This window comes from Eptatretus burgeri, chromosome 3, assembly GCF_056783735.1.
Source record: "Eptatretus burgeri isolate ZD-2024b chromosome 3, Ebu_testis_v1, whole genome shotgun sequence".
NCBI lineage: Eukaryota > Metazoa > Chordata > Myxini > Myxiniformes > Myxinidae > Eptatretus > Eptatretus burgeri.
The window spans coordinates 7,040,642-7,068,135 of record NC_140963.1 but is presented as its reverse complement, the minus strand read 5'-3'; the positions used below and the strand labels follow the sequence as shown (position 1 = coordinate 7,068,135).

At 44.8% G+C, this 27,494-nt stretch overlaps 1 protein-coding gene and 1 pseudogene across 5 annotated transcripts in view; one reads left to right on the top strand and one right to left on the bottom strand.

Annotated features, from left to right (window-relative positions):
* The window catches only part of LOC147029347 (NADH dehydrogenase [ubiquinone] 1 alpha subcomplex subunit 10, mitochondrial-like), a 53,929-nt gene that overhangs the window by 23,474 nt on the left and 2,961 nt on the right, over positions 1-27,494 (top strand). For 3 of the 5 annotated variants that reach the window (XM_085872346.1, XM_085872347.1, XM_085872349.1), the window contains exons 5-9: positions 5,298-5,419; positions 5,567-5,646; positions 11,644-11,698; positions 13,854-13,942; positions 23,238-23,345. In XM_085872346.1, coding sequence (XP_085728472.1) covers positions 5,298-5,419; positions 5,567-5,646; positions 11,644-11,698; positions 13,854-13,942; positions 23,238-23,345 — 454 coding nt within the window. The remainder of the gene's footprint in view (positions 1-5,297; positions 5,420-5,566; positions 5,647-11,643; positions 11,699-13,853; positions 13,943-23,237; positions 23,346-27,494) is intronic. The other 2 variants (XR_015055871.1, XR_015055872.1) reach the window with 1 other exon arrangement.
* Positions 636-2,404, bottom strand: LOC147029348 (uncharacterized; annotated as a pseudogene).

Below are 27,494 nucleotides of genomic sequence, written 5' to 3'. Positions count from 1 at the left end.
ATAATGACCTGAGTACCAGTTTAGTAATGTTGGAGAACAGCATCTTAGTTCGTTTACGACATGAAATGTGGTTTTATGATATAACATGTTAACAAAACTTAAAAGTAATTACTCCTGCAATTGTTATTCAAAACTACTTTCAGAAAAGATTTCAAAATTTACAAACCCCATTTTTTGAAAGTTACACACACAAATTTACAAATAAGAGGCAAGCCGATAATGACAAAGTTGAACCAGCATGTCACACTATTACAATCATTACAATCATTATAATCACATACCTTTGCAAACCATACTAATTATTAAAGTAACATAATCACAATATCTGTGTTAAAACAATAATTTCAATCATGTCCTGATTATAATCTTTCAACCTGTTGCAATATATGCTCATAAAATATGGTTACTATATGCAGTCATTTGAAATACGGTAACAATTCAATGGTTTGAACAATCAGACAGTCGAACAAAATACTGAACACACTCGAATAAATAAACATATGCTTCTCAATATTCATAATCAGAGTCATTTTCCACCATTGCATCATTTATCCTGGTGTGATGATTCCAGCATTCATCGTCTCCTTCGCAATGGCAAAACACTGTGCAAGTCATGCTTGAACTGCAGCGGCTGCATCTGCGTGTGTTGCATGGTTTTTCCCCCTTGCAGGAGCATTGGATGACCTTGAGCAGAGCATCAGGAGCCTGTGCAATGTTGGGAGGAAGCATGACTGCACTCAGAGATCCATCCTCCATGTACCACCCATGGGCTGCTGGGTCAAGTGCTGGTGGGTTTGGCTCCAAGGAGTTCCTCCAGACTCCAGTTCCTTCACCCTGCCAAACTGCTCACTTAGGACTTCTTCCAGGCCAGTCTGAGCCATTAAAGAGCCAATGCAGCAAATGTAGCTCATCAAGAAGTGCATGCCACCTAGTCTGAGGCACACATTGTCACAGAAGTCAGGATTATCCCAAGTGAGATAAAAGGCTACCCGGTAGAGCTGCTGGTCTGCAGTGTACACCACGTATTCTTGACCAGCTTCTGCTGTAATTCTCTTGGCTTTCATGATTGAAGTCATCATTGTTTTGGGGTCTGATGGTGAACTGTTCATTAGAGGCAAGTATACGACGTTGATTTTAGGTTTCATGGAATGTCCTTGCTCCTGACACAGCTTAGTATTAAAACCATTGTACTCAGGACAATTTTCCAGAGAAATAGTGTCACGAAGAAACTGCAAGTCATTCTCCTCAGCTCTTGAGTTTGATACCTGTTGATACCGTGTCATCTTCTGGGAAACATTTGGGCATCGTACTTCAATCATAGCCAGCTTTTGTGTACACTGGTAGGCCACATTCAGAAGGTCATCATCTTCAGGAAGCTTTTGAGACACCTCTTCCTTCTTTATTCGCCTGATCAGTACTTCCCCTGTCTTTTCTGATGATTGAGCTACTGAAGGTTGAATGGCTATCATTGCGAGTGCATGGGTAGACAACTTGCCATTGGGGGAAGAAATGTCCGCATCAAAGTTGTCAGCAATGATCTGGATGAGACCAGCACTTGAGTCAGCGATTCCCTGGACACTGACGTCTGTATAAGAAGCATGGGCAGCTGACTTCTTGAATCTCACAACCTCATCGTAGCTGCAGGTTACTCTGTAGTCATACAGCTGGTCCACAACCTTCTTGGAATCCCGGGTAAGTAGACCTAGGGTAATCTGTAGGTCTGGCATGATTTGTAACCTGACTGGTAACAATATTCCCTATCATAGCAGCTGGCAAGGTTTTGTTCAACTTTGGAGATACCAGAGACAACAGAGAGGATAGTGAAGGAGAAACCACATCGTCCATCTTGTCCTTGTCAATGTGAAGGTCATAATGTGTTCTTTTGTACTTAATTTCCTTGCATTCACGTTCAATGCATCTGGCTACTTGAATCTTGCTGTGTTCCAAGTCATAATATTCTTTCTCATCCTTTACGATCTTCAAAACAGAAGAAGCACAGTTCCTGAATGCGATGATGCTTGCATAGCCAGGGGATGACAAAATGATGACATCATCAGAGAACCTTTCCTTCACCTTCTCAATGACACTTGAGCGTGACAATGACCTCACACTACAACTGCTGTAAACATCATATAATTCAACTGAATTCCATAGACCTTTTTCTCCAGCATGAAGCTGAAGACAGCCTGTAGTCCTGGATCAACCACATCAGTTTCTGATTTTCTTCCTGTTGGTTGGATGTTTCAGAGGGCCATGAACTTGTACATACAGTCCCTGTGATATCTGGCATCCACAGCATGCAGATCCAGGGCCCCCTCCAGCCGAAGCCTGACCTGAATGGCCCATTCATCATTACGTACTCTGCATCTTTCAAGCAAAAAGTCTTTGTAGGGCTTTTTATCATGCTCAGAGTATGTGGATCGGAAGAGGAAGGCAGGTCTCAATCTCCCAGGGTGCTTGGGGTCCTTTTCAAGGTCACAAATCTCTCCACAATACAGACAATGTTCTCTAAAATTGAATTGAACACAAGACTTTTGTGGTTTTCTTTGGGGTTGTTCTGGAACATTCTGTAATTAATATTTTGCCAGATTTGACTTGGAAGTATACCTGGAGACACAGTTTTTGTGATAGAAAATTGTCAAGTTTGGATTTGCTGATAGCTCTCCAAGAAATTTGATGTGCAAGTCATCTCCATATTTCTGACTTGCATCTACAATTGCAATCTGAAGATTATCTCAGGTCCACTGTTTTTCTGCAGAGCCTTTGATTCCTGTTCACAATCTTTTCCTTACTTGAATTTGAACACACATTCTCCACACATTGTTCATTCAGGGTACACGTACACGACAAATTATCTACATCTACTTAGCACCACCACCACCACCACCAGAAGTACCAGTAAATAAACATGATGAATTAAGTTTTGGAAAGCAGATCTGTCACACAGGAAAGCAGATCTGTCACATATTACCACAAAATTTGGTATATATATATACAGTATATTCAAAATTCTTACGTCTCTGCTCACATGTCGAAACTTGAAGCATTTGTTCTTATCTACACACACATGCACATGCATCTACTTCTAAAAAGCACCATCACCACCACCACCATCATGCAGAAAGACCTGAAAAAATAGTTCTCTGTTACAAAATCAGTTTTGAAAATCATGAGGCAGTTGGATTTCCACAATTAAGATAATTTTCAGCAAAACAGTGTCAAAGTACCCTGACTGATGCAGTGCTTGCTTGACACACATTATGCCTGTAAATAGCAGGAAATCTCTCTTTCTGCAACAAATTACAAAGAAGAAACTGGGCTTATGTAGGCCTACTATAAAATATGTAGTTGCTGTCATGTTAGTGAAGTCATATGACATTTTGTGTTGGACACCATGGGCCTCTTCGCGCAAGTATTTTCTTCCCAAAATCGCCAATAACTCAAAAAATAGCAAATACCCAGTTTTCTAGGCTAAATTTCTGAATTGAGCATCCTCTAAAACCCCTATTTCGATGTATTACATGTCTCTCTAGCATAATTTGGGGGTACCATAGTAGTATTTCTAAAAGCGGAAGCCATTTTGGCCGCCATCCTGGATTTCTCAAAATGCCCGAGGGTGAGAGTTTCACACCCACCCTAGGATGTTAACTTAGACCCTATACTACAATAATCCACAGAGGAAAAAACTTTATCGGAGACTTTGAGGTCACCTCATTCGGCAGACAGACTATCGGAGCTGAGTTGGCATCTGACGAGTTTTTGTTACTGTTAGTTTGTTACAATATCAAGTCGCGATACAACATTCAAATTGATCATGAAACATGAAGGAAAGATGCAATTCTTTCTTTCGAAACATCGAAAAAACATTGATATAATTATTTCAATTTTGAGATTAACAATCGCATTGCCATACTTTTGCTGCCGATTTCTCTCTTCATGCCATCTCCTTCACTCTTGCGATTGTGTTCCTGCCCTCAAGCAAAAATATACAGTCGGACATTGAAAATATTTTGCGAGCAGTTTATTTTTGATATGACGGCATATGGGGATACTGAGGTTCATCGGAAACTAGATCATCCAAAACCTTGTCAGGAGGGAACCTGTGCATTATTCGGCCTTGACCTGGTCAACCAGAGCAGCCCCATGCCACACAGCAGACCATAATTCCACCAATTTTGAGCAAAATATTGTATAAAATGCCACTTCTGTACAAATGTGAACCCAGAAGTAACTTGCTTGGGAGGCAAAATGGCTCCATGGAGACCATGTGGTGAGGATTGACCAACCACACGGCCGGATTGCTCTGTATGAGCAGAACAATAGACGGCCAGACTCTCTTTAGATATGGCACCACTGAGAACCATCAGAGATCTCTGATTGCAGCCCTCTAGTTCATCGAAGTTTCCACTATTAGGATTACCAGACTCTGTGGAATAATGGTTGGAGTGTCCACTCTGGCATTGGGAATTTGGCAGTTTGATTGTGACCCTGGCCCAGTCATTCCAAAGACTTTTAAAATACATGGCATACTTGGGAAGGAGGACATTTCTTCTGATCGTCTTGCTGAGTATGGAGAGAAAGCGGTTAAAAATGGTATCACTGATAGCCAGGGTTCTCTGGGAGGTGACGTCACTTCCCCCAAATTCAGTGACTGTTTGTCTGAAGTTAAGTCTGGTATTTTCTCATGTATCAAGGGAGGTGCAAAGCACCCCTCCCTTTCTATGGGACGGTGTCTCTGCATGCAACTTTAACACAGGGACTGTAATTCGTTTCTCGGCTTCGACTCGACGAAATCGGCTGAAACTTGGAATATACAATGGCCAATACCTCTAATTAATGAAAATACATAAAATAATGGGCATGTGTGTGATTAATTTGTTTAAAAATTGGTGCTCCTTTATATGAACTTTTCCAGCACATTCCTTGGTTCCTCTAAAGAACACAAGGGTAGTACAGCATGCACACAAGATTTTTGTTTTTTTTGAACGTGCCTTATTTTCTATCGTCTGGCATTTTTCCGCAAGCCATGGAATGTGCCTTCTTTTCTTTTGTTTGGCACTTTTTACAGATGCAATGTTCATTCTCTTCAGACGGTTCAGAACAGACATTCAGGTAGCATTCATGAAATTGACGTGTATGAGGTTGGTCTGTGTGGTTGTTCACTGCTTGCATGTGTGGACAATTTGTTGCATAATGGAGTTATTGAGGAAATTTATAATGCATGTTAAATATGATCATTATTAAGTGACCGTGTAAGCAGATTCATTTCTTTCTTTTCTTTTTTACACTCTGCACAGATGTACAACTGTACAATGAAATGAAACAAAATGTTTTTGTAAAGCTACCCCCTCCACACATCGTTATCTACTTGGACGTTTCAATACATGAGATCCAAAGGAGGTTGGTTGTTCGTGGAAGGGTATGTATGTTGTTTATATCAGATCTTAATTGATTGACATTATTATTATTATTATTATTATTATTATTATTATTATTATTATCATGGTTATTGTTCATTATTATTATACTGTTCTGTGAACTTGTGTGATAATCTTTATCTTTTCAGCCTTTTGAACAAAACATTTCTGACTGCTATTTAAAAGAAATAGAAGATGTTTACAAAGAAAGATTTTTACCTCAAATGCAGTAGGTGATTTATTTTTTATTATCATTATTATTATTATCATTGATACTAACTGAAGTACCCGTCCATGAAGGGCAGTAAAAGCACTTGAGTACTTTTCTTCTCGACTTTGATTTATTCATGGAAAGTCCAGTTCATAATAATCGTTCCTTTCTTCATGATAAACAGTGACAGCGATGTATATCCAGCCCTCTTGATTTGCATTTGGGAAAATATTGTCAAGTCGGGATATCAGATACTTCAGTTCTTCTTTCATTCCTGAGTACCTCTCTTTTGTTTGCTTTGTTTCAAATTGAATTGTTTTGTGTGTATATGGATCTTTATAATTTAATTATAGCTTCAGTTTCTCACCCCCAAAAAAGTCATGAACTCATTTTAATTTATGAAAAATGTAATTCTTGGAGTTTGAGCTGTACATACATACAAACATACATACATACATACATATAAAATGAATGGAGCGTGACGAGCACTCCCCCAATCTCCAATGGACATAAGCCCTGCATGTTAAATATGATCATTATTAGGATCAGTGTGCTGCTTTGCTTGATATGAATATTCGTGGCTGCAAACCTCCTGACTGGTGATCTGCAGGGCAGAGACAATTTGCATGTGTGCCAGGCAACACTTGTTGCTGGCAGGTTGTCAAGCGGTATGATGGGACTCGATCTGTGCCCTGCTATGATTCGGACCAAGCTGGATCAATGGAAGAAAAGACAAAAACGAGCAGGGAACATTCCTAATTGTGAATTATTTACAATCAACTAACAAAAGTGGACACAGAGCATACTTAACGCGAAATTAATAACAATAATAATAACGATCTTCTGCAGTCTTACTTAGGCAGACAGGCACCAGGACACACACATACGCACACACAGACACAGAAAACCTGATGAAGAGGGAGTATTGCAACAAGAATGGAGAGGAGTTGAGGCAACGATCTCGGTACCTTTGTACTTGATTGCACGAATGTGCCACCAATACGTGAACGTTTCGAGGGGGGGGGATGCTCTGTGTTGCGGTACCAGACAGCTGGCGCATCGTTTCTGGCTTCTGCAGCGCATGTCGAGACTGTGTTCGTGAAGGAGTGGCTTGAGTGGAGAAGGGGTGGAGTCCAGAGTGCGTGGATGGAGTGGTAGGCGGGACCAGGTAGGCGGGTGGGGTCAACGCTGTGTGGGCAGAGACTAGGAGGTGGAGTCCAGGCAGCAGGAGGCGGGTCGTGGCGATGTCGGGCAGAGAGACGAGGGCGAGGCGAGAGAGAGAAAGGTGGAGGGACCTCTCCGACCTTTATAGGACTTGCAGCGCGGGGCAGGGGGCCACCCCGAAGCAAAGCGTCATCACCTGAATCGGGCGCTCCGATTGGCCCCGGCCCCTCACGTGGCCCGCTAACTTTGGCCGGAAACTGCACCACTCCGTTTCCAGCAAGGTCATCTCAGACAGCGAAAATATTCCGCTCTGACCCCACGACATGATACGAATCGCCCACGCCGTAATTGACGCACGAATCATCCCGCAAAAACCCCCGGGCCATGCCCTGGCGACCGGCCGAGGGTCCCGCATGCCCGCTCGGGCGTCCATCCAGCACTGATCAACGTGCCCGCTCCGCGCGTGACAACTCGGCCCGCGCTGCACAACATTCCCCTGCTTGATCGCAGCTTCGCTGGCTGTAGAGACGAGAAGACTTCACCATCCGTGGGGAATCTGCTGCTGCCAACGAGGGCCGAAGTTACATTGTTATGGATAAATCCATGCATGTTTCGCGCAGTACGCGCGGATCCGCCGTGGCCCACGTGGGCAGTGCTCACGTTCGCCTGATTCTGCTGGCGTTTGCGCGGGGTGAACACCGATATGTGTCAGATATTGAGGAACTACGATACAAAGTCGCGAGCGGTGCATTCGTGCCCTGCTTTGTACGATAACAAAGTCGTGAGCGGCGTACGTGTCTGCCTTCGAGCACATTCCATACAGTGTGCGTGGTTCAGCCATTACGCACGTGGCTAGTGCTCACGTCCGCACAACTCTGCTAGCATGTGTGCGGGGCGAACACCAATATGTATCAGATATTTGGTTGAAAAGGAACACGTCACTTTTACTTCGCACACTCGCATCCCACCCAACGTGGCGTGGAGTCGCCTTTAACGGCCTCCGTACACGTTTTGTGCAGCGTGGGCGTCGTGCTGGCTGTGTTTCCTGTGTTGTGAAAAACACCATTCGTGCAACCTCTTAAGAGATATTCATTCATATGCCTTTTTAGTGCAACTGGCAGTCTTCCCCAGATCATCGGAAACTCGAGTTGAAAATCCCGAACTGCCAAGTGCACTGTATGACTCGCCGCACACGTTGGGTTGAGGGCTCGCTTGGGAACGGGGCTCTGCGCCATCAATGCTTGCGCGTCATCGTTTCCTCGCAGCGGCGCCGCACGCGCTGGCCTCCGTGAGGACCCATCTCACAGCGAAGGGTGCACATGGCTCAGATTTACCTCAGGAATAATGAGAAAAGAAGACGAGGGACGAAATGAAGAAGAAATGATGTAAGCAAACCTAGCTATGAGATCATCGCAATGCATTCCCCTGTTGTCCCACTAGACAAAAGGTAAGGGACTATCTACACGTATAATAATGGAATAACTGTCTTGGGACCACTATCTGTTGGATGCATGTGGTTCCGAGAACCATATATATATATATATATAATATTGTTGTTGTTCGTCTTTCGGCTGCTCCCGTTAGGGGTCGCCACAGCGGATCATCCGTTATGATCCGCATACTGATTTTAGCATAGGTTTTACACCGGATGCCCTTCCTGACGCAACCCTGGTCGCCTCTTTCAACACAGAGATAAGGAATGGGTTTCACCATGATTCCAGGCTGCCCTACACCCTCTCATAGCGCGGCCCAGTGCAGAGCTCCCATCCTCAAGCGATCCTCCAACCCAAGCCTCCGAGTAGCCGGATTACAGGCGCACGCCACTACGCCCGGTCATTATATATATGTATATTAATGTGCATTATATGTATATTAATGTACATTATATATATATGTATATTAATGTACTATATATATATATATATATGGAATGTTGCAGGAATTGAAGGGGGATTTGGAGCACAAAATGGATGCAAATGCACAGAGGATGGACGCAAATGCACAGTGGATGAGTTAAAAGGGGATTTGAACAACAATATGGAAGCAAATATGCAGGCGCTGCAGGGTGAGATGCAGTGCATGGGGTTAGGCCTGCAGGAAAGCTTGAAAGAGGTGAAAGGCAAAATGGTGATTGCACGTGGCGAGATGCGGACGGTGGAGCACAAAATGGCGGCGCCATGTGGCGGAGTCACCGAACCGACGAGGGGGAGTGTGGATGGTGTTGGTCCCGCAATGGAGACGGGTGAGGTTGTGACGAGGAACGCCGTCACAATAATTAGGGAGACACGTATGGAGGTGACGGAGAAATTAATGGTGACGGAAACGCAGGTAATAAAGGAGACAAAAGGAGTAACGGAGATACAAATAATAAAAGAGGTGACTGAAACGTGTAGGGCGAGACACGAGGAGACGACGGAAAGAACAACAAAGACAACGGAAATAAAAACAGAGACACGGAAGATAGAGGGTGAATTGGACGAGGTAAAAGATGAGCACACACAGGTAGAGATAGTGGGGGACAATGGGGGTGAGCTGGGGGAATGCTTTGTGTCCCAGTGCGAGCAGCAGGATAACCTCCTTAAGGGACAAGGGGAGACATTATTCCCCCTTGAAGTGGATCACGACGAGGTGGGTCCGATCGTGCCGAAAGAGGTAGAGGGGATGGCTGATGTGAATGGGTACATGCGCAGCTTGGGGGGTATAGAGGCCCCGGGACCCCTTGTGGAAGCGCGATTCCCCGAAGTGATTGTCCTGGAGTGTGTGGCGAAATGCGTGTTGAAACGTGCGCATAGCGTGAGTAAAATGGCGTGCGTGAGTGAAAAGGCTTGTATGGGAGAAGCACTATGTGTGAGAGGAACCGCGTGTGTGAGGGCGCGGTATGAAAGGGAAATGGCGGTTGGTATGCGGGAAACCGCAACCGCATGTCCGAGTCTCATGGCGAGGTGGGTAAGCGTCATGGCACGCGGGAGTGCGTGCATGGAATTGAGACGAAGACGGCGCCAGACAAGAGACAAGGGCTGTGTAGCGGCCGTAGCTGTTTTGGTAACCGCGCGGGATTCGCAAAGCAGCGCGCGCGAGGTCCGTGCTGTGCTTCGCACGAGGCCGCCACGTGCCCGTCTACACAAGTGAAATCCGGTCCGGAAACGTCCGCGGTGGATACAAGCCAACCCCGCGGACGGACAGAAGTTAGGCTGGAACTTCTTGAATTCGGATCGGACGGGTTTTCCAGGTGAGCATGTGTGTTGAGCTCCGTTTGGCTTGCGCCTCACGTTCTGTTCGCAGAGCGCGCGAAGCGGTTTCCCCGATATGCGTGCCCCGGCTTGCGCGAGAAATCGCACGGGTTCGGGGTGCGAGTGACGTCATCGGGGATTCCGTGGTGCGGGTTACGGGCGAGCAGAGCACACGGCTCGCGTGGGGAACCCCTCGAAACGCGAGGCTTGCTTGTGATGCGCAGGGTGACGTCATGGCTGCACGCATGGTTGGAATCCGGCAGGAGGGAAATACCTGCCGGATGTTACCGTCCGAGAGGAAGGGACGAGGAGCGCGAAGCTCGAACAGCTGCCATGACGTCACGGGAAAAGAGCGCGGGTTGTGAATTGCCGCGCTGGTGCACAAAGAAAAAAAGAGAAGAGAAAAGCAAGCCTCGCCACTTCGGGTATACAGGATTCCCAGGCAGGGGGTAGGAAACCCCCTTGTCTTTTGGGCATAGAAGCAATAGTTAAGTTAGCGGGATGGGTTAGCGTTAGATAGACCGGCCTCATGGGGCAGGAACAAGTCCTCATGGGGCCCGTGGAATGGTTAGTTAGTGGGAATGTTAGGTTAGATTTAGAAATGGATTTTGGAGACATTGACCGACATTGAATGTATAGTGGGGACGTAGCTTAGCAACATAGAGTAAAATGGAACTTGCATGAGTTTGAGGGAGCACAAGATAGGGGATTTAGTTCGCAGAATGGCAGTGTTGAGTGTGGTGTAAATTGAGAATGAAAAATGTACAATGAGTGAGTGAAGGCCAGTGGGCCTGTGTGAATGGGGTGAATGTGGAATGCATGGTGCGATGAGTGATTCCCACCCAAGGGACCCCAGGGTCAGAGTAAAGTCAATTAGTGGGTTAGCCAAATTTACAAAATGGAGGTTGTTTTGCTGTTATTTATTGTTGAGTTGAGTTATTGGCGTTCACGGTCGGTTCGCGTCCCGCCGCATCCGTGTGCGATGCGGCCTGCAATTCCAGGGAGTCTTGTGGGTACCCGAGATAGCTTCCCCAATCGTGGTCTACTCACCCAACCCCCGACCCGCAACAATATATTTGAGGTTTTTTTTCAATTGATGAAGTGGTTCCAGAGAAATACATGCCAACGCATGTGAACTATGATGTCGTACTTATCAAACTTTATTGCTCGTGGATCACATTTTTTGGAAGTGCCCACATATAAATCTCCACTCACAGTTGTAAGTGGCAGTTCTTGGGGTGGAGCAGCCATGAGAAATATAGTTTGATTAATAAATGACGAAATAAGATGGTATTGTCATTAGAACGAGCGGCGTGGGACGGCATCGTCGTTGACACGAGCATCGTTCAGTACCCGACATAACTGCTCGCACTTAGAAGCACACTCAAGTTTTTTTTTTTAATTTTAAACTGTTCTACTCGTCAAGTTTAGTTTGAGTTCAAAGCGGATGTGGATGAGCTTTGCATTTTGAAATGCTTTCTTGTTGACTTGCTGTTTTTTGTCATGTTGCTGCAAATAATTGTAGATAAAAACATTTTACTTGAAATGTTGGTCTTTCTTATCTGAGATTTAAGGTACGGTATTGTAAATTTCTCCCATCCCTCCCTACCCTCTCCTTCAGCCAAATCAGTGCAGTGCTGCAGTACGATTGGAGCAACTTCGGGGATGTTGACAAAGTAATGAAACTTGTTTTTATTTCCTTTTCAATTCCCATTTTAAAGTTATTTTTCTATTCTAAAGCTAAATCTGTGTTCGAAATATTTTCTAAACAAGGAAGAAACATTAATATAGGACTCATACCAAATGTTGTGCCAACCAGCTTGTAACTTAGGTCAAGGTAACCATGCAATTGCAGGTATACTCTGGTTTTGATGTCTGGTAAATAAGATAAAGTAGAGCTACAATTCCATGCTACCAGCCAAGGAGCTGGTAGTTACAGTTACCTCCCCTACTCGGTTACACCTGATGCTTCAAGAACCCTCATCAGCAACAGCAGCTGATAAAACACAGATAGAGCTTTCTCCTGTCCAGTGAACGCTTGGAGCGAATGCGGGAGACGTGCATGTTCCTTTCGTTTTAAACTCTCATCAATGTTTTAATCGCCTCAAATTTGAACAGACAATTTGTCTCGGTGTACGGCTGGCTTTAGGACTTCAACGTCACCACCTAATTATTCATGACCATGTGTGTGGCTAAGTTACTGGTGAATATTATATGGGTGGCTTGAAATTATTATTATATAAATTATTCATTCATTTTGACCTTTGCTGCACTCAGATTCCAAGATATTAATTTTCATGTCCTTGGTGCCTGTAATTACCTCCGCCACTGAAGGTTGACGGAGGTTGTTTTCAGCCCTCTCTGTCTGTTTGTGACTTGGCAAAAAAAAAAATTATTTTTGACAAGTATGTTGATTGCCTCCGTTCGTTTGTTTCTTTATTTGGGTCGTCGATCTAGTCTAAAAAAAAAACAAAACTTTTTTTGAGATTTGTTCTACCCTTATTATCAGTATTTAAAATGGCGATTTCAGTTAATACAATGGCGATTTCAGTTAATACAATGGCAATTTCGATGAAACTTGGTGGGTAGGTTCATACCATGACCGAGTTGTGTGCAAATGAGAACCGTTGCTATGGACACCACCGTTGCCTAGCAACGGGACTTTGAATATTTTTTAAAATCATAAAAAAAATTTTTTTTCGAAAATCAAAAATCGGTCCACGAGCGACTGTGGGCAGTACATTCAGCCATATTGTCAAAAATTTCCAGCCGGATCCTATGAAAACTGTCGGAGAAGATAGACTTTGAATGAACCCTGGTCGAAAACAATAAAAAAAACGAAGTTCGTTATATCTCAGAGACTAGGAGTCAGATATACATAAAACTGGTATGCTAGGTTCATGGTATGTCCTAGTTATGTGTGAGAAAGAACCGTTGCTATGGACCCCTCCGTTGCCTAGCAACGGCCGAAAAACCTCCAAATGTGGGGGTATTTTAATGAAAAAACAATCTGCAGCCTTAACCCTTGAAGCTAGAATCATGAATTTTCTTGTGCTTAATCCTCAGGTCATTCGCCATCGAACGGGCCCATCGCGTCAGGTTCTATTGGGTAGTTGACTACCCATGTCCGCCTACTGGCTTGTTCATTTGTCTGTCTGTGTGCAGGATATTTCAAAAAGTTGTGGATGGATCCAGATGAAATTTGGTGGGCAGGTTGGGTGTGTGATCAGGACAAAATGTTTAGATTTTCATGAAGATCCCGATCCGACCACGAGAATTTTATTTTAAGTGATTCTTCACCATTGAGAAATAGTGCCAAAAACAATATATAGCACGATATCTCAAAAAGTTGACGACATATTTGAATGAAATTTGGTGGACACGTTGCATGTGTGGCAAGGATGAATTGATTCGATTTTGGTGAAGATCCGAATCCGAATCCGGATCCAGATTATTTAATTTTTAAAGTCATTCTTCATCATTGAGAGATAAGGCCAAAAACGATTATATAACATGATATTTCAAAAATGTGGTAATTGTGGTGGTTGATAAGTTCTGGTGGTTGATACGGCGATAGGTTCTGGTGGATCAGGCATTACGTGGCCGAGGTATGCACTCTACCGAGTGCCATTCTTGTTTATTCTGTCAATTAATCACATTATATTAATCCACAGAATGAGCATTTGGTGCCAAAACTAAACTGCTTTCCTTCAAAGTGATCATTTTAAAATGTGCATTTTTATAATTTACAATTCTTCATGAAGTGTGTCAGTTATGGATGTGTTTGGATAAATCAGGTGTGCTTGGAGTGAATGCCTCTTGTTTATTCAGGTTGTGTCTGACATTGAAGCTGCAATGACAGAGAGTCGATCATTGATTGATAATATGAAAGACAATGATATCCAGCAGCTGCTGCTTATGTATGTATATTTATTATTATTATTATTATTATTATTATTATTATTATTATTGTGAAGTAATCATCAATTTTATTTATTTCCATCTTTTTATAACCATATAATGCAAAAGCAACATAATAGTTATTTGTATGCTCTTTCATGTGTCCCCCCCACGCCCCCCCATTGATCAATGTGAATTAGTACAGGGTGTCCGTAAAGTTTTTGTGCAACTTTGACCCTTTATAGCTTTTGATGCACACAGGATACAAACAAACCATAAATGGCATATCAAAGCAAAATTCATCATGTTTTGTTAATGTTATTGTTATTGCTGTTAAATGCACAATTCCCCTGTTTTTTAGATCCTCGTGGAGGATCTCTAAGTCTTACTCATGTTGTTCTTCATCTTCTTCTTGTGGACTTTTTTGTTTCACAGCCTACAGTTTTCATCAAAACTTCCTGAAACTTGGCATATATATGTAAAAATACCCTGCGCAGACAGTAACCATCTCCAATTTTAAAAATTCCTCCTAGAAAAAAGTTATGACGTCAAAATATTTCCGCTAATGGAAATCACTTAAAAAATTATCTCCGAAACTAGACAAGCTTTTTGAATTCTGTTTGCGGGAATCGAACAGGGCATTAGCAGAGATTAATTACCGCATATATGATGCATCACTATGACGTCATATCAATTTTTGTGACATTTTTTGTTTCACAACCGAGTGTTTTCATCAGATCTTCGTGAAACTTGCCATGTATATGCAGAAAGCCCATGTGCAGGCAGTAACCATCTCTGATTTTGGAAATTCTTCCTTGAAAAAAAGTTGACGTCAAAATATCGCCGCTAATGGAAATCGGCATCTCCGAAACTCGGCATGCTGTTTGAATTTTGTTTGCGGGAATCAAGCCGGACATTAGCACAGATAATTTATCGCAAACCTGATACATCACAATGACGTCATATTCGTTTTTATGACGTCATCATTAAGAGGATGAGGATCTTAGCCACCAATTAGCCACCTCGTTTTCCTGACTTGTCCCCATTGGACTATATTTTATGGGACTATGTAAAACTGTTGTTTACTCGTCAAAACCTCATTCTTTGGATGAACTTCGAGCTACAAGCTGTATGCAATCATGCAATTACTCAGCAGCAATTGGAGAATGTTTTGAACATGTTGCAAAATCTGATTGATCTTTGAATTATGAAAGATGGCAGTTATGTCAAGCCACAATTTTGAACTGTATTGAGTAAAAACTTCATGAATTAATGTTTATAGAATACCTTACCCCTCAAAAACTTGAGAAGCAAGAGGATGGGCTGGGTCTACGAGTGCCAAATTGTATTGGTCGAGATGACTTAAAATGCAGTCATATTTTGTCCAAGTACTGCTAAGGTTTTTAAAAGTGTCAAAAAGGTGATTTGTGTTCTCCAGTGTTTAAGTATATAATTAAATTCAACCTAAAATAGAGATTTTAAAGGTCGTATTAAAAACGTTTTTTTGGGAAGTTTACCACTGTTGTTCAGTCTCTTACACCACCTTATTTAACACATTTCATTAGTTATTCGTATTTGTTGTTTGAGTCCTTTATGACGTCCTTAAAAACAGTAAGTTTCCTCTTTGGAATGATTTTCAATTTTGTTTGACTGCCAGGCAGACAGAGTGATTGTTATTTTTTATTATTATTATTATTATTATTATTATTATTATTATTATCATTTTTTATCATCTCAATCCTCTCGACGCGTGTGTGATCGGGATGAATTTTCAAGGCCTTCCTCTGATAGGTAGCTTGCTTCAGCAAATCAGTCCTGGGTGTGTGTATTCCCGGGTACTGCGTTCCTATTTCCTCAACATTGTTCGATCCTATTTCCTATTTTTTTTTTGTATACCTTGTCGAGGCTCGTGTGAGAGCTAACACACAACGCACATCATGGGGGACATGAGTCAAGAGAGGAGGGAGTGGGAAGGACAAAACAGTGGGGAACAGAGACATTAGGAGATCTGTGGAAGGGAGAGGGATGGGACGGGGAACATGGGGAATAGAAGATGGACATTACAGGAACTTTCAGGAAGGAAAGCAGGGAATTTGAAGGATGTGGGCTTGGGTGGATTATCGGGGGTAGAAAAGATCGAGCATTTGGTTGGGGGTGGTGATGGTGGTGATAAGAGGTGGTGGTGAACAGCTGCTTTGAAGGCCTGGAGGGAAGAATGGGAATGAATAGAGTGAGGGAGTTTATTCCAAAGGTGGGGAAAAAGAGGAATGAAAAAGTGAAGGTGAGCAGTGATTCGTGATTTTGGTAGTTTTACCAGAAGAGGGTTGTTGGCGGGCCTTGAGCACCCTGCGGAAATGTGTTGGGGACAAATCGCAGAGAGAGCTGTGGGGGCGAGGCTGGAGAGGAGACGGTAGAAGATAGAAAGACCACCGACCAACCTGCGGTGAATCAGTGAGAGGCCCAAAGAGTCATCCTCATTGCGAGAGATGCCAATGATCCGAAATGCCTTTGTTTCCACAGCGTGAAGCCGAGAAATGTGGGAGGCAGGAGCACCAGCCCAGAGGGGAGAGTAGTACTCCATCAGGCTGCGGACAAAAGCTTTGTAAGTGGTCAGGAGCTCAGGTGGGCCGAGGAAGGACTTTGCACGACGGAGGATTCCCAGTCGGCGACTGGCTTTGGAGGCGAGGTTGGAAATGTGGCTTTCCCAGGAAAGGTCATGGCAGATAGTGAGACCCAGAAGCTTGAAAGAAAGGACTTCTTCAAGAGGATTGTTGAGAAATTGGATGGGGGGATTTTCTAAACAGTCCTTTCGAAGAGACATAGTGAGAGTGTGAGATTTGTCCGGATTGAAAGACACGTTCCACATGTTGGACCAGTTTGTGATTTTACCCAGATCTGCAATGAGAGGCAGCATATCCAGGGTAGAGTGACCTGGTCTGAAACCAAATTGATGATCAGAAATCAAGCCATTGGATAAGAGGAAGGATTTGATGTCTCAAGCGATGATGGATTCCATAACCTTGCTGATGATTGGAAGAAGGCTGATTGGTTTGTAGTTGCAGGGATCTGTTTTTGCACCTTTTTTGTGCAGGGCAGTGATGTTTGCTGATTTCCAAGCAGATGGCAGATGACCTTGAGCAAATGAGAGGGTGAATAGAACAGAGAGAGGGTGAGAAAGAGCAGAAGAGCAGGCTTTGAGGACACGTGGGCTGATGCCATCTGGTCCGGTTGCAGAATCCGAGTCGAGGTTTGACAGCAAGCTCTCCACCTTGTCAGGAGAAAAGGACACAGAGTCCAGGGACAGTTGGGTGCGACTGGGTAAGGTGGGTTGAGAAAGTGATGGTTTTGGACACAAGATTTAGCTGCAAACACCGAGTTTAGCCATTCAGTTTTTTCACGTGCGGTATCAGCAGTGCGGCCATTTGAGGTAAGGGAGGGGATGGAGAGGGAACATGTACCAGAAACAGATTTGATTAGATGCCACCAGGATTTTGAGGCAGGAGAGAGGTTTGAGAGTTCAGACTTGAGATGAGAAAGATGTTCTTTTCTGGCTCTCCTGAGGGTAGATACACACTTGTTCCGAGCTTTATGGAAGGAACTGAGATTTCCCTCAGTTGGGTTTGCTTTCCATGAGGCAAAGGCAAGTTTTTTTCAGGACAACTGCCTCACCACAAGCTTCAGTGCACCAAGGGTGGGAGGAAGGGCAGGACAACTGAAGATGAGAGGGATTAAATCTGTGCATGAGGGAGAGCAAGTTTCTTTGAAAGAATTCCCAGGATGGGTTGATGTTGGAGAAAGTAGTGATAGGAGACCAGTTTATAAGTTTGAGGGCTGCTTGGAGACCCTGCCAGTTGGCTTGAGTGTAATGCCAGACTTGACGGCGGTGAGGTGGTTCTCTGATAACTGCCAGAAATACTAAAATTTCCTCTCCTGATTTCAAAAAAATGGAAACAAATATTTAATTTTAGTCCTTTATGATTTTCATTTCAATTGAATTTCCTCTGTGACTGGTTCTACATTCCCTCCCCCCCCCCAATCTTCTCTCCAAAAGGAATCTACATGAAATATAAATGCTTCTTTTTGAAGAAAAAGTAATTTAAGAATGCATTTCAACCCTTGTTTCTCCTTCACAATTACTGTCACGTGTTCTTATTCTCCACCACAATGAGTCTTCTTCTCCTTCTTCTCCTTCTCCTCCTTCTCCTTCTTCTCCTTGTTCTTCATCTTCAACAGGATTATTTTTTTGAGGTTTTTGTCTGCTCTGCACCCCGTCCACAAACCTCCCCCTCCCCATCACCCCCATCCATACTACGCAGTGTTTCTCCATGCGTTTAACAAGCGTTCTAATCCACCATCCCATGATCTTTATCTCCGTTTGTCAAAATTGGAACTCTGGAATCGGGAAATGCAACCACCCCACCCACCCCCTCAAAGCTTCATGTCCTTCCTTTCTGCCTCCCTCCTCAAACCACCGTCTCAATGCTTCCCCCTCACTTCACCCATATCCCACATACTCAAACCTGCCCCCACACCCCTCACACGCTCAAACCTTCCCCCGTGCCCCCCACCCAAAAGCCTCACCTTGCCCCCGTACAACCTCTCCCCCACCAATCCTGCACCATCCCAATGGCTCCTCTCCCCCCCCCCCCCAATATGACTATGTGGACCTCAAACATCCAATGTATCCACTCTAACCTGACATCTTTCTATCCAAGCTGCAACTGATAAACCAGACATCTGATTAACAGAATCCTTCCTCCCACAGGATGTCCTCAACTCCTGAGTGTCTCTCCACAGTTACTGTCTCCTTCGATTTGATTGGCCTGAACTATGCTCCGGAGGTGGAGTTGCACTTTACATCAATAACTCTATTTCCTACTGCCCTTGCACTGACCTTACACATCCTAACCCCCCGGAGTATCTCTGGGTGTGACTTCCTCTCCGCTCCCACCTCTTGTTCATCTATGTGTAGTACCATCCTCCTAACATTGACAACTCCATCCATATCTCTCTCGGACAACATGTACAAACTTTTAACCACTTATCCCAACTCTCTTCCTCATATATGGCAATTTCAATTGTCACCATGCAACTTGGCGGGGTGGTCGTACCTCTCTCAACTGGCATGGCACTTCAGCATAGGATTTCTGTGACTCCATGGGACTGACTCAATCTGTGAACGTTCCAACCCGGATTTCTCCCAATGGCAAATCCTCTCTTCTGGACTTGGTGATGACAAATTTTCCCACAAATGTCTCCTGCTCTTCCTTTGCTCCAATTGGTTCATCTGACCATATGCTTGTGAAAGTCAACATCTCTCTGGCTATTCTCAGAGCTGCCTCAATCCCGGCAATCCCGGCAGAGCTGCCTCAATCCCGGCGAGTTTGCATTTCACTCAAGCAGATTGACAGGAACTGCAAGCAGCCATCTCTCTTCAGGATGAGTCTCCCACATCTACTGCCCCTGATGTTAACTCAGCCTGGTAATTCATCCACAGAATCTCTCTCACTCCCTCACTCCCTCACTCCCTCACTCCCTCACTCCCTCACTCCCTCACACACACACACACACACACACACACACACACACACACACACACACACACACACACACACACACACACACACACACACACACACACACACACACACATCCCATCTCGTCTTCAATTATCCTACCCTTCTTCCTGATCAGGGTAAAATGAATCCTGCGATGAGGCAGTTGCTCTGAAACAACTTGCCTTCTCTTCCTGGAAGGCAAATTCGACTTAAGGCAATCTCAGTGCATTCCAAAAAAGTCCGCAACAAGTGTGTGTGTGTCCACTTTCAGGAGAGCCAGAAAACAACATCTGTCCAACCTTAAAAATGAACTTTCAAACTTGTCTCCCTCTGTTAAAACTTGGTGGCACCTCATTAATCTGCCTCTGGAGTATGCTCCCCTTCCATCCCTTCCCTCTCTTCAAATGGCATCACAGCTGACTTCCACTCGTGAGAAGGCTGAATGCCTCGATTCTGTGTTTGCTTCCAAATCTTCTGTCACCAACCCTTCACTCTCAGTATCCATCCTTCCCCAGCTGCTCCTGGACGCTGTCTTTTGCACCCAAGAAGATAGAGAAGGTTCTTTCAATCCTCGACTCTGACTCTGCCACTGGGCCGGACAGCATCAGCTTGTGGGTCCTTAAAAACCCGCTCTGCTGTTCTTTCACATTCTCTCTGCCCTTTTCACTGTGTCATTTGCACGAGTTCATCTTCCTTCTGCTTGGAAATCTGCCAACATCACTGCATTACATTAAAAAAATTGCAAAAATTGATCCCCTGAACAACAGACCTATCGACTTACTTCTAATCATCAGCAAGGTCATGGAATCCATCATCGCAGTTGATATGAAATCATTCCTTTTCTCCAACAATGTCATCTCAGGTCACCATTTTGGTTTCAGACCAGGTCACGACATGCTGCTTCTACTCACCCAACAATGATGGAGGTCCTCAATGTCAGACATGAATTCAGGGCCATCTCTCTGGATATATCTCATGTTTTTGATACAGTCTGGCATCCTGCCTTACTCTCCAAACTTTCTGCCTATGGCATCCAAGGGCAACTCCACACATAATTTAATGACTTACTCTACTTACAACATGTGGCACTCAACATAATCCTTTTGTCTCCTCTCCCTGTCAAGGCTGAAGTTCTCCTGTTTTGGGGCTCAGTTCTATTCCTGATCTTCATCAATGGTCCCTCTGACTGGAAAATTCCCTGTATCTATTTGCTGATGACTCTACCCTCTGCGGTGACATCCCTCATCCTTCAGACAGGCATGCTGCAGCCTATTCCCTCTCTTCAGGCTTTGAAAAAAAAACACAAGCTGATCCAAACATTCGGAATATGTCTTTCAATCCTGCCAAATCTTACACTCACTATCTCTCTGCAAAGACAATCTGACAACCACCCCCCCCCCCTCCCTTCTACTTTCTTAGCATTCCTCTTGAGAAAGTTAATTCATCCAAACTCCTGGGTCTCACTGTCAGCCACGATCTTTTTCGGCAAACCACATTTCAACATCTGCCTCCACATCCAGCCTCTGACTTGTCATCATCCTCCATCGTACAAAGTCCTTCCTTTCCACACCTTAACTCCTGTCCACCTACAAGGTCTTCATCCGCAGATTGATGGAGTACTGTTCTCACCTCTGGGCTGGCTACCCTGCCTCACATCTTGCTCAGCTTGACGCCGTGGAAGCCAAGGCCTTCAAGATCATTGGAATCTCCTGCAATGAAGCTGAGTCGATGGACTCAAGACAGTTGTTCACCAACATCCTAGATCATCCCCACCCAATTCAAAACCATGATCTTTTCTACTCTCTTTAACCTCATCCAAATCCCTCCTAATTTTCCAGTTTTTCCTCCTTGGAGCTTCCTTCTCCATGTATCCATTTTGTCCACCCCATCCCATGCATGTGAGTTTTATGTCCTGTTTTTGGCTGTTACATCCTGATCAGTTCGGTGTGCTCGGTCTTCCACAAACCTCGACTGTGTATACAAGAAAAAAAAATCAGTGTGAAAGTACTGCTTAACTTAACTCATCACCACAGGTCAGAGGAGAGGATCCCTCAGGGAAAAATAATATTCCTTTTCTGCAGTGATTCTCTGCAGATTACTGCAGTATATGAGAGTATAACTCTCATCCACTGTAGTTCTAACTGTAGCATTTTTGCCTGGGCGAGCGATTTAAATGTGGATATACATACGTTTCTGCCTTGATGGCAATACTGTTGTGGGGCCGGGTATCGGCGACGAGCACGACTGCTAGATGGAGCTGCAGGAGTCGACTCCACCGATCACCCGGAATGTATAGGTCGTCACCCTAGATAACTCCGGAGCCGACGGGTCCCTTATCAGACCGATGTTCGCCAATAGGTCGACCACGTGGGGTATGGTCGATTGCCAATTTCAATTTTCCTAAGTACCCATGTCGTCCAACTACCGGGGAAATTCACCCTCGATGATGCTCGTACGGAACGAGACGCTAGCGCACTCCAACTGTGTGCGACCCGAGCGGACGGTCACCGAGCTTTCGTCGGTCCAAATGTCCCTTTACAGCGGCAACAGCCTGGCTAATTCTCCAACACGCACCATGTTAAACCAATAGAAGAAACACAAAACGAACTGATACATTTAACATATGGTTTATTTATAATGGGGCAGAGGGGGCACGTAAGAAGCAGAGTTATTCGAATATAAGAAGCACGTATGTCCAGCAAGGCACTTATACAATTTCCTACTTAATGGACTGGCACCACACGCACACACACACACACACACACACACACACACACACACACACACACACACACACACACACACACACACACACACACACACACACACACACACACTCACACACAAGAATCGGACCCAGAGCGGTCTTTATTGAGGCCTCCAGCTCAGATGGAGAGGCGAACTGAAGACCAGAATCTACCTCGGACCTGTCCACCTCGTGTGGTCTTCGAGCTGATTCGAACCGGGCACCAGCGAGAGGCGAACCGAATCCAGACACCGGTGAGCCGCGATCAGCCTCCCGTGCTCCGGCGGATCCTCACGCGCTCCAGAACACGCGCTGGTGAAGACGAGGTGCCGATCCTTCGCAACCTGCCCGAGTTGATTCAGCGAAACAACCACCAACTCCATTCACCAACTACCAACTAAGAACAACTTTCTGTCTCTCCATTCCATTTTTATACCTCTCGGGCGCAGCTCACCGTCGGTGGGGGCTGTCGCATTCCATGACTTGGAGTGCCCAAGCGAGCCGAGGGGGGGGGGCTGACCTTTCCCCTACTCGGCGCTCCGCCAAGCGAATCGGTGGGTGGAGCATGTTGCATTCCATTACTTGGAGTGCCCAAGTGAGCGCGCGGAGAATGCCGGGAGCAGAGGGTTGTGTTGGTGTTTGTAAAAAAGGAAAACCTGACTATTAAAATAACTTCACAGTGCATGAACATTTATTCACCCATTAGACTAGGGAAAGGGAGCTATCTATCCACATTCACTTATCAAAATAACTGAGCTATAGGACCTAAATGTTGTGTGCTTATGGCTTCCAGATTCGCAACAATACCACAACACTCTGACCACTCCCACCCTCCTCCCCTTTTACCCACACTCCATTGGCCTGGCAAGGCATCTCATAAAAACTTTATTATAGCACTCACCTGTATTATTGAGTGAGGCATAAATGTTCTCACTTTATGGATGTTAAATGTTTTTGTTAAATGTTCTCTTACCACCAATTTTTGAATTGGTGTGACCGTGTGTCTGACAGAATACAAGATAAGCAGAAGGTAATACAGTTGGCAACAACTTCAAGATGTAATGCACAAGTCCCTGCAGGTCCTTTGAACCCAAGGCATGGCAGAACTTCCACAGGCTGGTAAACTCTGCTGCATCCTTTTTCTGATTGCATTCTTCATTTGGAATGTAAGAAAAGTGAACATTTTATGTATTTTTTTTTTTTGGTATACATTTTCGAGGCTCGTATGAGAGTGAACACACAATGCACAGCAAGGGGGGGCATGAATGAGACGAGGGGTGGGAGGGGGAGAACAAAACAGTGGGGAACAGACATTGGGAGATCTGTGGAAGGGAGAGGGATGGGTCAGGGAACACGGGGTATACAAGATGGACATTACAGGGACTTTCAGGAAGGGAAAGCAGGCAATTTGAAGGTTACTTATTTAAGATATACGGCTAATGTTAAATGAAACATTCAGACCAACATCCTTCAATAGTTCTGTCAACTCCGATTGCACATTTGAATTATTTATTTGTTTTGAGTTTTTGCTCGATTAAAAAAATCAGATGTAAAGGGTGTTCCAAAAATACCTGGACAACTTTGGTTGTTAATATATTTTGAACCACAAATAATATTGTTGTGATGCCAGGTATCGGTGGTGAGCACGACCGCTAGAGGGAGCAGTAGAGTCGGCTCCCCCGAACACACCGGAATTTAGGTCGTGACCCTCGGATAAGTCCGAAAGGCACGGGTCCCTCACAGGACCATGAATCGCCAATAATTCGACCGCATGGGGTAGGGTTAATTGCCAAACTTCAATATACCTAAGTACCCACGCGGCAAAGCTTCCGAGGAATTCACACCCTCGACAGACCCCGAGCGGAACGAACCATTACCGTGCTCGAACTGTGTGTAACACGAGCGGATGGTTACCGAGGCCCGTCGGTCCAAATGAACAATTTACTGCTTCGCTATTTCTCAACACGCACCGTGCTAAGCCAATGAAAGAAATGACAGGGAACGAGCTGGGACATTCAACAATAGGGAAATTTATTTACAATAATCAGGGGACGAAGGGAGCACGTTAGGGCAGAGTTATCCAAATAAAAAAGGGAATCAAATGTACAAGCAATTCCTTAAACAATTCTAGTTAGAGACAGGGCCCATGGACACACACACGCACACACAAATATCCCAGAAAGAGATGGACCTCGAGGTCTTTGTTGCCCCTTCAGCTCAGGAGGGAAGATAACATGCTGGCTGCCTGGACGCGTTTGCGTGGCTGGACGACCGCACCTTCCCGGAGCACCAGGCGCCAAAGAACGGACCAGGGCAGCCGAACCCGAAGGAGGCGAGACGAGGTGATCTCCCGTGATGAGATGGTCGACCGCTTGTTGTAATGCGCCAGATGAGACACCTCGGATGCACGGGATGCAGTCAGCCGCAGACCCAGACAGAAGCACGCTCGAGTCGACGGGACGCAAGCATCAATCCTTTCTCCATCGTTTTGGGGGTGCGGTCCGCTCCCCCGTCGCCTGCTCCCATTGGGTGGACGGTGTGTCGCGGTTCCACCTTCTTGAGAAGGACCGCCCCGGCTTTGGTCCGCATGTCGCCCATTGGGCGGAAAATGACGCATACCCTTATTTGGCGCGAAGCCAGAACGAAGCGCTCTGTGCCCATATTTGGTGCGAAATCCACACCGCCTGGGACTTGGAATTCCGCATGCCGGCGAGTGCACGAAGAGCGCGGACAATGCCGCGAGCAGAGTGTCTTTGTTGTTGGGGTAAAAATCCTATCTATAAAATAACTTCGCAGCGCACGTACACTTAATTCCCATTAGACATAGTGGAAAGGGAGCTATCTATCCACATTTACTTAACGAAATAACTGAGCTACGGGGACCTGAATGTTGAGTGCTCATGGCTGCCAGATTCGTAACAATATAACGATACCCTTTGGTTTATACGATACAGAAACTCATAAAGTTTTGTGAATACCAGCAATACACTTCAACCTGAGCTCCGTTTGTCCCACGTCGGACATCAAGGCGGTATACGAGTTCTTACCATGTTAAGCTTGGCATGTTTGTGTCCATCAGCGCACATGTAGCTGTGATCCGAGAATGAAGATCCTGCGATATTTTCCGCCTTGGTGTTGTGGCCAACATATTTGACACCCCCCCCCCCTGAGAAAACATCAAGGGGAGTTGTGTCTGGTGATTGTGGAGGCCAGGCGGTTTGTCCATCTTGGCCAATCCAGCGACCTGGAAATTTTTCATTCAGGATGGCTTGAACGACTGAGGCCTAATGAGCGGGAGTACCGTCCTGTTTGAAAATGATATTGTGTTGCAGGTCTTCAATCTGTGGGAAGGTGAATCCTTCCAACATGTTCATGTGAAGTGTTGTCATCACTGTGTCCTCCGCAAATAAAAACGGACCTACCAAGCGGTCACGGAGAAGGCCACACCACACATTGACCTATGGACTATCGCGTATGTGTTCAATGACCACACGGGGGTTTCAGAGCCCCAGATTTCAGTCAGTTGGCCTTCCCCGAGACATGAAAGCAAGCCTTGTCTGTGAACGTGACCTTTTTTTTAGGTAAACTTCGCCATCTTTTATGCGACTGAACATTTCCAAGGCAAATGTCTTGCATTTGGGTCCGTCATTTGGTTTGAGTTTCTGCAGAATATGCACCTTTCAGGCATAAAGCTTCGGTCTTTTATACAAAATCATGTGTGCAGTGGTGGATGGTAGTCCCAGCTCTCTGGATACGCATCAAATTCATTTTCTGGGTCTTTGTTGAAATGATTCACATACTCGTTCAACGACTACTGCACCTGCACTTGGTCGACAGGTACTTTTCTGTTTCTGATAACTTCAAGTCTCTTTATACCTCCTGTACCACTCTCTGATACGAGTCTGCGATGGCGGATTCCATCCATACCTTGTATGGAAATTACATTGAACTTCCGTGTCAGATCTCATCTCGATGAACCATTCGATGCACTGAATTTTCTCCTGTCTTTCTTTCAACCACTTTCTTTTACATTAAACTACCAGACCTGGAAATAATGAACTTTATGAGTTTCTATATCATGCATACCAAAGTGTATCGTCATATCATTTCTGGTACTAAATATATTAAGAACCAAAGTTGTCCGGGCCTTTTTCTTTTTGGAACACCCTGTAAATCAAAATATATTTGCGAGGAACCAGTTCTACTTTCCTGGTTAAATTGGCGAGTGAACCTTGAGTACTGTGATCGCCGAGTCGATTTGTCTCACAGGAAACCAATGAGTGGACAGTTTGCAGATTTTAGGTTCATGTCCAACATTCAGGGGAGTAATTCAGAACAGGTTTTGTTTTGTTACCTTTGCCACGGAAGGTGAAGGAGGTTATGTTTTCACCCCTTTCTGTTGGATTCGCTATATATGCTAGATATCCCTTATTGTCAGGTTTTCCGTGTGTGTGTGTGTGTGTGTGTGTGTGTGTGTGTGTGTGTGTGTGTGTGTGTGTGTGTGTGTGTGTGTGTGTGTGTGTGTGTGTGTGTGTGTGTGTGTGTGTGTGTGCAACGCGAGGCTCCACAGCACGAACCAGCAAACCGATTTCGATGAAACTTTGCCAACATGTGGAATATACACTGGGAATGTGCGCGTTTGAATTTCGTTGCCAAGCAACCACCCATTGCTGTGCAGCGGCCAAAAAACCACGTACAGTATTTTCAATACTTGTCCTTCAGTTTTGAATGTAGAGAAACGAGACTTCGGAATTAAACACTTCGAGATATTTAGAAAATTTTACTCGAGCCGATTTTTGATTGAAGTTTTATTTTTCAAATGGTAGTCCTTCAAAAATCGGGTGTCTATTTACCGTCATTTTTTATGAGGGGCTTAGGAAAGTGGGGGGAGCTTAGGGAAAGTGGACGTGGTTGATGAAAAGTGGGCGTGGCTTATGGAAAGTGGGCGTGGCTTATGAAAAATATTGTGTGGTGGCTCAGGAGGTGTGGTCAAACAAGAGCATTGAGAGAAGTTTATCGGGTTTTCCGTGTGTGTGTGTGTGTGTGTGTGTGTGTGTGTGTGTGTGTGTGTGTGTGTGTGTGTGTGTGTGTGTGTGTGTGTGTGTGTGTGTGTGTCTGCAACGCGAGGCTCCACAGCACAAACCAGCAAACCGATTATTTTTCAAATGGTAGTCCTTCAAAAATAGGGTGTCTATTTATCGTCATTTTTAATGAGGAGTGCCAGTTGGCAAAATACGCAATCGGAAAAATCTTGCCAGGCAGAGGAAC